Source organism: Mastacembelus armatus, chromosome 5 (assembly GCF_900324485.2).
Source record: "Mastacembelus armatus chromosome 5, fMasArm1.2, whole genome shotgun sequence".
Classification (NCBI taxonomy): domain Eukaryota; kingdom Metazoa; phylum Chordata; class Actinopteri; order Synbranchiformes; family Mastacembelidae; genus Mastacembelus; species Mastacembelus armatus.
The window spans coordinates 22,287,548-22,301,205 of record NC_046637.1 but is presented as its reverse complement, the minus strand read 5'-3'; the positions used below and the strand labels follow the sequence as shown (position 1 = coordinate 22,301,205).

The following is a 13,658-nucleotide window of genomic DNA, read 5'->3' as shown; positions in this document are numbered from 1 at the left end:
TGTTAAAAAAAAAAAAACTAGTCAAATTGGACAAAATGTGTCTAGTGCATATTTTCCCTCCTTCCTTAACTAATTAGCGGGAGGCTAAAAAAAGCCAAATTTTATAAAACCAAATCCATCAGGCGGACAAGTGGAACAAATGAGTCGACCTCACAGTGGGAGGCAGCACAGCCTTATTTGTTTGTTTTTTACAACTTGAAGGGCAGACGATGCATGGTCCCCCAGCAGCAGCCTACTGGAAATGTTACAGTCAATGTGAACCTCAGCTTCCTACAAGTCTCTGTGGTTTTTTTTTTTTTGTTTTTTTTTTTTGGCAAGATAGATTAAAACACCTGAGCTTTGAGCCAGTACAGTTACATTTTCAACACAGTTTCCAAAGTGAAACGAGGACATTTCCTTTTTGGGCTCATCTCTGCTAAAACACATTTGCTTTCCATCTCATAGCTACAAAAGCATGAACGGTTAGTATCACCACAGGACAGGACCACCCAGTGTGACTGCAACAGACTAGATTATATTCGGGCCGCTTCCAACTGACTGTGATGTTTGAACCACCTTATCTTTCTGTAAAATGAACTTGTCTAGAGGAATCCTTGACAGTGTGTTGCTTGGGGTACTATTTCATAATTATTAGTGTTTATCTTATAGTCTTTGCTGCAAATCTAGTTTGATGAAAACAATGCAAAGAAAATATTCAGCCATACTATTTAAGAATGATTTTGACATTTAGGGGAAACAGGCTTGTTTGCTTTGATATCAAGTGTAAGATGAAAAGGGGGTTAATTCAATTTGTCTCACAGGAGTTCTGCAGGTCTATAGTGGTGTGTGTTAGTGTGTGTGAGTGCATTAGCTCACAATTCGCACTATTAAGATGTTTGGGGAGACTAAGTTTGTGTGCTCTGGTCCTCTTCATGACTCCACCGCGATTCACCCTGCAGAATGTTTTGGGTGTAAAAATTTTTAAAAAAAACCTGAAATCTACCCACAATCCAAAGCCCTCAATTTATGTGATTCAGATTTATGTGATTCTGTTTTGGTATGCTTTCTCACCAGGACCACGCAAGAGCACGCCAGAGGATTTTTTTGGTGGACCTCATTGCAATTGAATCCACACCCGAGTGAGATTGCTGTGTTCATACCTGACAAAACAAATCATACCAAGGGAGAAAAAGAATTAGAGTTTGATTTAAGTGAACTAAAGCATGTAGGTGTGAAAGCATTCTAAGGCTCCCCACAATGGTTAGGCCTAAGGAAATGTCATGTTGAGGCGTTCTGTGAATTACTTGGCTTGACTGATGCTTGGATATTATTGGATGAATTGACTAACATTATGCTGGTGAAAAAGAGAAGCCTATAATTACTGAGTGTAAGCAGCACTTACTCTACTTGACCCTGATATTTGCTAATGCATGGTGCACAGGTGAGAGGAGAGAAACAAACGGGGAAGGATTCAGATTCAGATTAAGCAGGTGCTGTCGCTGCACTGAGAAACTAAATTTTAGGCCCACGTCTTTCTGAGTCACTCTCCCAGCACACTGGTGAATTTAGCAACTAGACCAAACTTAGTGCAAATGGGAATGCATTGACAAAACAAACTACTACTTAAAATGAAATTATATTATTTTTATAAAACACTCCCTGACCAATACATGCTTTTAAATCTCCTTCATTTATTAAAGTCCTGCAGACATCTGACAGCAGTAGGGCACATGTACGGCATCTGATCTGACAAGTGCTGCAGCATAATGCAGTACTATTATGCAGCAGAATTTCATGTGTTTTTGTACAAACATCAATGTATGGCATAATGCCTCATATTTCATATTCACCATATGACAGAGTTAAAGAACTGGATAAATGCTATCATACAAAAAGGTTTATCAAAGAATTTGTACATTAGACAATTTATTTCTACCAGCATTGATTAAAACAACAAGGTATTGTATGTTGACACTCTTCTGTAACATCCAACAAAATGATATTCTTCAGAAGTCACTTCCTCATTTGGTGAGCCCTCATACTTTTACTGAATTTGAGTCAGCTCTTTCAGCTCTATAAGACCTGCCGTGTGACTGGCTGACATATATTAATCACCTCCATTTTCTACCTCACTCAGTCCTTTTGCCCTTTGTGCTGTTTCTCCTTGTTTCTACTTTTTGAGCTAAGCATAGCTACCTGGCTGCAGCATGGTACTGTATTTAGCGTACAGATACATGAGTGGTATCATTTAACTCTTGTTAGACTTATTCAGAAAGCAAATAAATGTATTAATGTAAAGGGTGAATATAAAAAAAATCACTAACTTTAGGAATTATTGGAGTTGTTCAACTAAACATCAGCCATTAGAAATCCCTTTGCCAGCAGTTTGAGCTCCTATGATGAGATTGTACGAAAATGATGGCACTTTGGGAGCAACTCAGACCATCTGCTCATCAGCTCCTCAAGTGGGTTTAATAGGAAAAAAAGTCAGAGGGAAATACCAAGAAAGGGGCTTTTTAAACATGGAGAACGACCTGTAGGTCTGTATTTACAGCAGCCTCCCATAGTTTTCCTATTTGTTTCATTCTGACTGGTGGGGTTGGGGGTGGGATCCCTGGTTCTTCACAACATCTGCAGACACTCTTTCACAGGCCCCTAGAGACATATAATAACCCATTACCACCATCTCTGACAAAAACACACATTTTAACTACAATTGCATCCCCTGCCTCCTCATCTTCTTTTGTAGTGCAATTCAATTGTTGACACCCTGGGACTCCACTATTTAACCGCCTGCACTCTCTTTCTCTCTCTCTCTCTGAGGAGCTCAAGATCGGCTTATAGCTGAAGACAGAGGTCTTTCAGAACAAAATCACTTACAAATACAATTAATTATTTAGATATATCACATAATTTTAAGTTAAACACAAATATGCACATTTGTTTTACTTTCCTATGGATACTTTTACTTTAATGACAGATATACTTGGAAAAAAACACACAGCAGCAGTTGTGTTTCTGTACCTAAGCATCAACAGATGATGGCATCTATTCTTATATATTTTCTGTAGATACCTCTTCTAATTTCATTGGTTGCAGCCTTTCTTGCGGTTTTTCAAGCTGAAACAATATCATATTGTGAATGCACACTATAATAATAAATCTCTCGTTCATAGTGCTGTGACCAGAAAATTCTCTGTGAGATGGGGGGAAAGTAGAAAGTGCAGATATCAGGTGATCACTTCTCAATGTGTCAAAAAGGAACATCTGTGGAGGGGTAAACAGAAACCAGAGCTATCATCAAATAACAGCGACCCCGGGAAAGCTTTTCTCTCATTCAGTTGTGGCTAGGCCCAATTTCACAGGCCATACTCTGGCTGAATGGGAAGAAATTGGAAAAAAATGTGAAATCGATTGCTTAGATTGCAGTTGTACTTTTAGTTTTCTCCCCTTCTGTCATTTTACAGTGTTATGCAGTTTTATAGTGCATTTCCAGCTTGCACAGCACCGAAGTAAAGGTGCCACCTTTATGTTTGCAGCCGTCAACGTCAACATGCCGCAAGTACAGCAGAAATGTTGATCTAATGTTGGGTTGAGTTTTGACTTTTACTCATGCAGATTTTGCCAAATTATTTGCATAGAAAGATCTCTGTGGAAAAAAACAGTAACTTCAACACTATCATCAAAAACTGAAAAACATGACCTGGAATGATTGATTATTTTGCTGTTCCATGACTAGCTTTTATCCCAGTTACCAAGACATAACAGTGACACATTTTCTATTATTTTTGTTGTGTGCTCTCACACAGCACATTTGAAATCAAACAATATCTGAAGTAAGAGTGCTGATTTTTTGCTAAAAGGGTGTTTGCATGTGATCACGTTCATCTAAAGGGAATAGGTGAAAAAGTGCATAATGTGATGTACAGCTGCCGTGTACACCTGAATTTTTTCAACAGTCAACATGATGATAAGACAACCTTTCCTAAGTTTTGCCTGCTATGGAAGTTGCCATGGTCAAAATAAGGCTAAAAGCACTTTCCCTCATTGTTAGTGTTTCAGTACAAATTTGATATGTGCTATAATAAACTTGTAACTAGAGGGTAAATTTACTGGAGACTGGAGATTGTGAAATAGGTGGAAGAGAGAATAAATACACTTGCTGCAAGAAGATGAACTGACATTTAAAATGGGAGTGCTGGATTAAGCTGAAATTTTAGCTTATGTAAAACACTGAATGTGACTGAAGTGTTTTAATTGAATTTAAATTTTTAAGTGTAAGTACTAGGTAAAATTGAAGGGTTTGAAGTGCCACTTGAAGTGTAATCAATGAATAATTATTTTATAATATTATAATATTTAATTATATTCTAGGCTATAGGTTGCAATCCACAGTCTAGCTCTTTCTTTTAGGTGGCATTTTCACTTGTGTTTCACTAGGAATTGTAGTTTACCATGAACATAACTGTTTTTACTTTTACAGCGGTATAATATTATCTTCAATTGAGTCAAGGGTGTCAAGAGTGCCATCTGACGCTAGTGACTACTCGAAAAATAACTGTAAATATACACATATAAGTTGCTTTGCTGTGTAAGTCGTAGGACAAGCCAGAGGAGTAAAAAAAGTGCGAATTATAGTCTGGAGAATAAGATATTGATGAAAATGGTAGATCTATGAATTTACAAGAAGGTAAAGAAAAGGAAAATAAATGTGTTTCTTTTTATTTCATATGTGATGTTACCTAATTGCCAACTACCAATTAATGAAGAGGAAAAATTTGGAAACAGCGGGTTAATTCTTTGCTAAACAATAACATCATCAGACAGGGTTGTGTAATTATTCCTCCAAACCAATTAATAAATTAATTTTGATTAAATATAATAGAGATTAAATGACAACATGTTAATACATGGGAATTACATGGCATTCACAATCTTCAATAAACAGCAATTACTGCAGTCTATTTCTCCTGACAGCATGAGGTTGCAGGTGCTGCCACATGTTGTGACTGTCAAAAGACACACTGCAGCAAACTCCCAATTCCACTGTAGAGACATCAGACCGCAATGAATTATCAGCTGCCACAAAGGGCAATGCCTCATTAACGGTGACAGTTTGTCTGAAGAGCCTAAAACATGCAATCAGCATAATAATAGAGAATTTAATTGTTTTACTTCAATCTAAGTTGAATGTAATCAGTAGATAAAAAAATTAATGATTCCTCTAGTAGCTATTAATATTTCATCTTAGATTTTCCATTTACATGGAGATTTAATAACATCAGCTATTTGTTTAAGGTGAAATCAAATCTTTTCTAATCAGAGCCATTTAATGTCTATTTTGACCTGTTTCAGACAAATTATAATATAATATGGAAATACTTTTCTAACAACATTATACCTTTTTTTAATCAAAAACATAGTGCTGGCACATTACTGTAGGGTCATGTTATACAGTACAGCACCATTACAGAGAAGACAATAAACAGAAATCCTGGATGTTTTATAGGGGAACATAGCAATATATTGTAACATAGCAACATAGCAACATTTTGAGGACTGTGCCACAGAAGCACACTTTGTTGGCAAAGAGTTTTGGCTGGCATTGAGTGAGCAAGGCCATGGAGCAAAGAGTAAAAAGCTGTTGCCAAACTTGTTTTATAATGTGATTCTGGTTTGAGCTCACCAGAAGAATATGTGAGAAACAGGATAAAAGTGTGAGTTAACCTATTATGTAACTGACATACTTCTACATACATAGTTGCATATTTTATTGGATTACTTATTACAGATATAGAAAACAGATTTATGTCAAAAACAGCACCAAAAACAGAAATCTCTGTGTTGTCTGACTGAATGATTACAACACATAAAAACCGTTTTAGGCAATCAATTTAAAGATCAGCAGTAGTTTACAACAATTGCTTGCAAAAATGTGTACTGTGAATCCTTAATCTGCACATATAGGCTATAATAGATGTTAACATGGCAAGTATCAGTGTGCATAGTAATGTCTTCTGGAGATTAGTTTATTATTGTCTGAAATTTCATTTAAATGTGACCTTAATCACGACTTGTTTATTGTAAAGTTTGATTAAGGTTTGTAGTTTCTCACATAAATATAAATTCACTAAAATCACATTTTGGCAGCTGCACAACCTTCAGGGTTTGCCGGTTATTAAAATAAGCAACAACTTTTCACAGTAACTCCTGCAGCTTTTCTAACATTCAGTCACATTTTAACCTCCTGCTACTAGCCTATACATGAAAAACAACTAACAATGTTACAAAATGCCAGCTCATTCTCATTTGATGTTAATAACAGTGTTTAATGCACTTCCGCTAAATATGTTCAATCATCCAGACATGTCTGTGTTGTGCAATTTGGACACAATTCAACAGCACATTGCATTTTTCTCTCTGTGTTAGTTTGAGGGTTAATACTCACTTGTACTAAAAGGAAATGTTTTAGTATTTACTTTAGTGTCATGAATATTTCTGTCTGTGCTCTTAACTGCACGGATACAAATACTACCTAGGCTGTTTTTTTTACCATGCCATGCTTCCAAATCATAGAATTTCTAAGGGAAGCACAAATATATTCCCAAGTAGCCAATTAATAATGTATTCATTTCAACACATCATAGCATATTAGCATATTACAATCTGTTTAACCTGCATAGTATAGCTGCTTTTGACCAAAAAGAAGAAGAAGAAAAAAATCAAAATCAGTATTGATATTCACAATCCTGGTTCTGGTTAGTATTTGATTGAAAGCGAATTCTGTGGCATCACTTGTCACTATTGTTTATCCCATTTATTAAAATTATTTATCCTAAATGAATGAGTGTGCAGTAGCACCACGTTTAAATGACAAACAGCTCAGCTCACTGCTTCACTATTTCCTCCTATCTTTGGCCTGCTCTGTCTACCTGTTCAGATGGGGCGCTTTGACTTTTTGCTTCATTATAAAGAGTAGTAACTTCATTATCGTGTATAATTACCCCATACACACACGATCAACTTTTTCCTATTTCAGATGAGAGCAACACGATTGGCTGCGAGATCAGTGCTCGTCTTGTGATTGGCTGTGGGATCAGTGCTTGTCTTGTGATTGGCTGTTGCTTGTTTCCGGGGCTCCGTGACGTTCCTCGGTCTGCCCCGAGACAGTCTGGAGAGAATGGCTGCCAGTGGAGGTTAGTAAAAATCTTTATTGTTTCGTGTGCTGATCAGACCCAGATAACGTCTTTCAAAGTTACAATTTGTGTGTTTATGTGTTTGTGGATTTGACTCTTGTAGGGTAATGAAATGAGTCGTGACATGTCGCACTCTCGTTTAAGAGGTCCGGCTCTAAACGACTCCTCTAAAGTGTTGGTTATCGTTAGCCTTTAGCATTAGCTGTCTGGCTAAGTTTCGGCCGGTTAGCTCGCCGCCTGAGCTCACTGTACAAACGCTTGTTTACGACACGTTTTCACCAAGTTATTGTTATAGTTACGGTTATCAGCGCCAATGCGCTAAACGTGAGGCTAAATAATGTCACGTTTTTCTAACTTAGGAGCGTTAGGGTTGAAAACGTGTGGTTTTTCTCGTGTTTTAACGCAGTCCTCTGCCTGTGTTGTGTCAAGAAAAGCTGGCTAACATTAGCTGGCTAGCTTTCTGCTAAAAGTTACTATCGCATGTCAACTAGCTCTAAGCCTTGCTGACTTTGTGATAAACGAAACCTGATACACCCGGACTTTTAAATAGTTTCCGTTGCTAAAGTTGACGTTCAGTCAAATCATCTGTCCACACTGTTGCAGTAGGCACCGGGCAGGGACATGAGCTGTTAGCAAGCTAACTTAGCTACCACCTGCCGAGACAGTATTTCTCTATTCACGCATCGTGTGTCTTTGTCCTGTCATGGAGTTAGCGTTACACAGCACCAGCTATTTTTTGGGAGAGTTTATGGTCCTTAGCAGCTGAGAAAACGCACTGTCTCCAACCCTTGCAGTTTTTGTTTACAGTAAACCATTTTGACAAACGTGTGTAACATTTATTCTGGCTTGGTCGAGGTTTAAAGCAGTGATGACAGCATTTGAAATACGCACCTTTGTGTCATTTCAAAGTCTGCCAATCACCCCATCCTGTGTTCTCTTTAACTAAATGTATGGCACGGCGCAGGTGTTGTCATTTTTGTTTTCATTTTACCAGACAACTATGTAAAAGTGACTGGAATCGAGTCTGTTAAAATGCTAACAATAACTTCATTACCTGTCTCCATCCATCTGATCAAAGTTTTCTGTATGTTGTGTGGTGTTTGTGTTGTTTCTATAGTTGATTTACTGGTGGTGATCTCTCTTGTTTTCTCTTTTTGTACTGTTTTGTTCAGAGGCATTGAAGCCGTTACCAGTACAAAATGGGACACCTCCAACAGCCAACTACAACGGGGTAGATGCTGTTCATGCCTGTAACATTCTTCAGCAGCTCAAAGCCTTGTATGATGAAGCACAGCTTACAGACATTGTGGTAGAGGTGGACCATGGCAAGACTTTCTCATGTCACCGAAATGTCCTTGCAGCAATCAGCCCGTATTTTAGGTAAGAACTCTTTGGATGATAAATTAATATTACATGCATACATTTTAATAAGTGTATTTTACAGTTCAGTGGATGTAAATCTTAAAATATCTTTTGGTTCTTGACTTAACCTACCAATATATTTAGAGATTTGCAGGTTGAGTTTTTTTGGAACTGATGTGATTCCTTTAACACTGAGTATCTATTGGTACTGAGTCCAAGCAAATCCTTTCATTTACTTCAGTAATACCCTTCAAAGTTTTTATCTTTATCATGACAAGAATCGCATCTCTGTAAACATGCTGGTGGTGCATATTTCTGCATATTTGTGTGTCCAACAAGTGTCAGATAATCTGCTTATATTGTCTCCATTACTGGTGGATTTAGTTTCTTTTATGGTTAACGTAGTATTGCATCAACTTTATCAACTCAAGTAAAATATTACTTCCTCTCTGATGTCCTCCACTCTGTGTGTGGCTCTCTAAGCAGCTCACCCCTCCCACCATAACTTTACACAGAGAGCAAGGAAGTCAGAGACATTCCAGAGGAGTCAAGAGAGAGAAGTAGACCCTGAACTGTGGTGGAGTAAATGTAAAGAAGGGTCTGTCTTTGAAAGGATTTAATTAAGTCAGTACTGATCCTTTAAGAAATATTTCTGGATAGGACCCAGTTCTGATCCTTCAGTCAGGACATTTCTTGTTATTCTATTCAGATTAAATTTCCTTGTCAAATTGGAGGTTGTATGTATATAGTTATAACATCTGTGTTTTCTTTGCATTCCCACCAGGTCCATGTTCACCAGTGGCCTTACAGAGAGCAGTCAGCGTGAGGTCAGAATTGTTGGGGTGGAATCTGAATCCATGCACCTTGTCTTAGATTATGCCTACACGTCCAGAGTCACTCTCTCAGAGTCCAATGTCCAGGCCCTATTCACTGCAGCCAGCATTTTCCAGATACCTGCCCTTCAAGACCAGTGTGCCCAGTTCATGATCAGCAGGCTTGACCCCCAGAACTGTATTGGGGTATATATGTTTGCTGATGCCTATGGGCACCAGGAGTTGAGGGAACGTTCACAAGACTACATCCGGAAAAAGGTCAGTTTAAAATGAAGGAATGAATATTTGCAATCTGATTTATGATGATATTAGTACTACTTTATTCAATTTTTTGTATTCATTTTTCAAATACATTGTTCTAGTGTTATAAAAGCTCTGTGTATGTGACCAGTGTGTTTGGCTCCTAAAAATGAAACATTTTATGTTTTCGTTTTAGTTTTTGTGTGTGTCATGGGAGCAAGAGTTTCTCCAGATGACCAAGGACCAGCTGGTCAGTATTTTAAACAATGATGACCTCAATGTAGAGAAAGAAGAGCATGTCTATGAGAGCATTGTCCGTTGGGTGGAACACGATCTGGCTGGCCGTGAGGCTCACCTGGCTGAGGTTTTTTCCCAGTGCATCCGTCTGCCCTTACTTGATGAGGCCTTTCTCAGTCGGATACCTGCCCCCTTTGCTTGTGCCCTGTCCTTGTCTAAAGACACTGCTGAGGCCAAGGCCCACCTTACTAACACCAATGGTTGCCAACAGCGCCTGGGTATGACTGCTTCTGAGATGGTCATCTGCTTTGACGCCGCTCACAAACACTCAGGGAAGAAGCAGACGGTGCCTTGTCTGGACACAGTCTCAGGAAAGGTGTTCAAGCTCTGCAAACCACCCAATGATCTCCGGGAGGTTGGTATCTTGGTGTCCTCAGAGAATGACATCTACATTGCTGGTGGTTACCGGCCGAGCAACAGTGAAGTGTGCATAGACCATCGAGCGGAGAGTGACTTTTGGCAGTATGAACATGCAGGCAATCGATGGCTTCCCCGTGCACCTCTGCTGAGAGCAAGGATAGGCTGCAGACTTGTCCACTGCTGTGGGAAGCTTTATGCTCTGGGAGGCCGAGTTTATGAGGGTGATGGGAGAAATGCATTAAAATCAGTAGAATGCTATGATGCCAGGGATAACTGTTGGACGGCAGTCAGTCCTATGCCAGTGGCCATGGAGTTTCACAGTGCTGTTGAGTACAAGGACCGCATCTATGTCCTCCAAGGTCAGTAATACTACTTAAGTGTACCTATCTGGTCTCAACATTGGACTAAAGAAGACTGTGATCATGTCATATTGCTCAAGTGATCTGAAAATGTGCACCAAATTTGACATTTATTTGACAAGCAGGTAAGTTTTGTAAAAACCATTGAAGTACATTTCTTTTTCTTTTCTGCAGGTGAATATTTCTTCTGCTTTGATCCACGTAAGGACTATTGGAGTCATCTGGCCCCAATGAGTGTCCCTCGGAGTCAGGGTCTGGCTGCCTTGTATAAGAACTGCATCTACTACATCGCTGGCATCTGCAAGAACCACCAGCGCACTTTTATTGTGGAGGTCTACGACATCGAGAAAAATACCTGGTGCCGCAAGAGAGATCTGCCCTTTGACCAAGCCACAAGCCCGTATATCAAGGCCATGCTGCTGCAAGGCAAGCTGCACTTGTTTGTACGAGCCACACAGGTGATGGTGGAGGAGCACGTGTTTCGCACCAGCCGTAAGAACTCTCTTTATCAGTACGATGATGAGGCAGATGTTTGGACCAAAGTCTATGAAACACCTGACCGCCTCTGGGATTTGGGTCGCCATTTTGAATGTGTGGTGGCCAAACTTTACCCACAGTGTCTACAGAAAGTGCTTTGAGATAGCGTGTTTTGTGAACCCAATGTCTAAGGCAGAGGGAGTAGTGTGGTCCTGCCTTGTGCCTAGTGATACCAAGGGTTTGCACCACAAGGACCATTTTTGGTTAAGTCTTAAGTCATTCAAACCTTGGTTAACATGATCAAAATGGGGGTGCTTTTAAAGATTGCAGTATTTTTATTTCCCAGACAGCACCAACAACCCACACTGATGCTTGTTTAACAAAACCATACAACGAATAAGTGCAATTATCCTATTTTTTGCTTGTTGTTGAGCCATGTTCTATTTTTGTTTTAGATACATATATTGGTAAGGAGTTTTACACGTGATAAGCACGAGAATGAGGGTTTTGGCAAGATACAAGTGCCCTCTGGTGATATGGATGCTACATGTCAGCATAAAGTGAAAATTTATATATATATATCAATATATTAAAAAAACTATATAAACTATATTCATACGGGTAAGATGAGTACAATAGCTCATTAGTAGGTTGCTGGCTCTGAGGTTTTTGTGTGTGTGTATGTGTGTAATTTTTTTTTTTTTTTTTTGAAGTTTTGAAGTTTCTCCTTAGCTTATTTTATAGGTTTAGTTTTAATTTGAAGTGTGTTTGTGATTTACTTTAGTGTTTTTGAAGTTTGTACAATATTTTATGCTCCTCTCTTCCTTGACAAGCGTCAATGTGTCAAACAGTACACTATGTGTGGCTTCCAAGCTATTTTAAAATTTAGTTTGGGATTCCTTTTGCATGGGTGCTCATACGTCCTGCTCTTTAGGTTGGCATCCATTTTGTTTCACAAGCGAAGACAGCTCAAGTGAAATGCTCACTCTCCACATTGGAGAATCAAGGACAGAGTCAAATTTGTGACAACACTAAGTGGAAAGTTCCGAAAAACTTAAAAAGGCTTACCTTAACAATGTCAGATATTTGATGAGGAATAAAGGGACATTTTAGGCCATTTGGCAACTGTGAAAAGCTCAGTTCAGCATTGGTTTCTGTTGACGTTTTCCAACACCAGATTCTAATCATCAGAACAAGGTTGAAAGAGCCTTCGTCTTAAATGCCAAAAACATTTGTTGTCCCGTTGTAGTTGATCTGGACATTTAAAAAGATTTTGTGGTAGCAATAATTCATGGAACTGTGATTAGGTTATATTGGATTCTATTACCTTAGTAAAAGTGCATTATGATGTTGTTTGCTTGTCTCTGCTAGTGAAAATCACTATAGTTCTAACAATAATTGTCTGGCTGGTGCATGGGTGCAGGCTTGAAGTGATGTGTAATTTAGTGCTGATCATTTGGGATGCCAATGTGCCTGTGGGTAGAAAGGGGATGTCAAAAACGGTTCCTCCTGATCAAGAGACTCTGAATGGTCTTACTCAGCGTTGCACTGAGTCACTCTCCACTTCACTCATCCTTAACTGCAAACTTTACCCTCCTAAACAAGCAGACTATAAAAACAGTTGAGGGTGGATAAGGTTGTGCTCTAATACATCTAACAGCCATGCATTTTTCTTTACACGCTATCACAGAGGATACAAACTGTTGGTGCTGCTTTGTTTCCGTTTTTTAATGTCTGTTTTTTTTTTTTTTTTTTTTTTTTGGACAATCTTGTATAGAAGAAGTAATGCCACCACTGAGTGTGACATTGTCAGTGCCGTTAGTTTCCTCGTGCAGGTTGCTGTGTCATCTTTGCACTACACATTTCCCTTGTAATTGTCTTAAAGAGTGTCCCTCTTTTTAGTAACCATATAGCAATCACATAAGAGATTTACTTGGAAATGAATACCAGAAAAGTCACATTCAGTAAAGACTTGAGGTTCCACTGTTGACTGATATTGAGATGCTTTTTAATTGATGCAGCTTGGACATTGCCCTCAGAACAGCCCTCAGCAAGGGCCAGAAAAGGTTTGAGCTTCATCCACATGCCTACAGACGGCCATTTGAGAACCAGGAACGGAGAACTCTCAGGATTTCTACTGATACACAGTACTGTATGTAAATGTTTTTGTTATGTGTAATATACTGTACTATAGGTTTGCTGTACTTGCACAGTTTTTTAAACTTCAGTTTATTTTATAACTTGAAAAAACATAGATGTGATTTCCTTTTTGTTGTCTCCAGTGGCAGTTTTTTTTTCTTTGTGTAATTACCTATTTAGTTATGGTAGAGTAATCCTGATTCATTGAGAAAAATGATTACCTGCACTTTTTTTTTCTCTTGTAGTACAGTAGTATTTCTTTGTAACATCTCACTGAAACTAAGCATTACAGATCAAGCAACTACATTGTTACATCAACTTTCAAACACCAGTGGTTTAATACAACAAGCTAAAAAAAAAAAACTGCTTTCTGTGTTGAAGTTGGTGGCCTTGGGCAAACATACAAAGCTTGTCCT

The 13,658-nt window shown here is 38.7% G+C and overlaps 1 protein-coding gene across 1 annotated transcript; it reads left to right on the top strand.

Moving 5' to 3' along the window:
• Window positions 1-7,159: 7,159 nt before the first annotated feature.
• On the top strand, window positions 7,160-13,373 carry kbtbd8 (kelch repeat and BTB (POZ) domain containing 8). Its single transcript, XM_026307670.1, has 5 exons — window positions 7,160-7,175; window positions 8,348-8,555; window positions 9,322-9,628; window positions 9,807-10,626; window positions 10,801-13,373. The coding sequence occupies exons 1-5, from the start codon at window positions 7,160-7,162 to the stop codon at window positions 11,262-11,264; spliced, it is 1,815 nt and encodes a 604-aa protein (XP_026163455.1). The 3' UTR covers window positions 11,265-13,373.
• Window positions 13,374-13,658: the final 285 nt, after the last annotated feature.

Bases quoted from the DNA above. Each gene is read 5' to 3' on its own strand.
- kbtbd8 (XM_026307670.1), top strand. The intron at 8,556-9,321 runs GTAAGAACTCTT...CATTCCCACCAG, and splicing joins GCAATCAGCCCGTATTTTAG to GTCCATGTTCACCAGTGGCC. The intron at 10,627-10,800 runs GTCAGTAATACT...TCTTTTCTGCAG, and splicing joins CCGCATCTATGTCCTCCAAG to GTGAATATTTCTTCTGCTTT.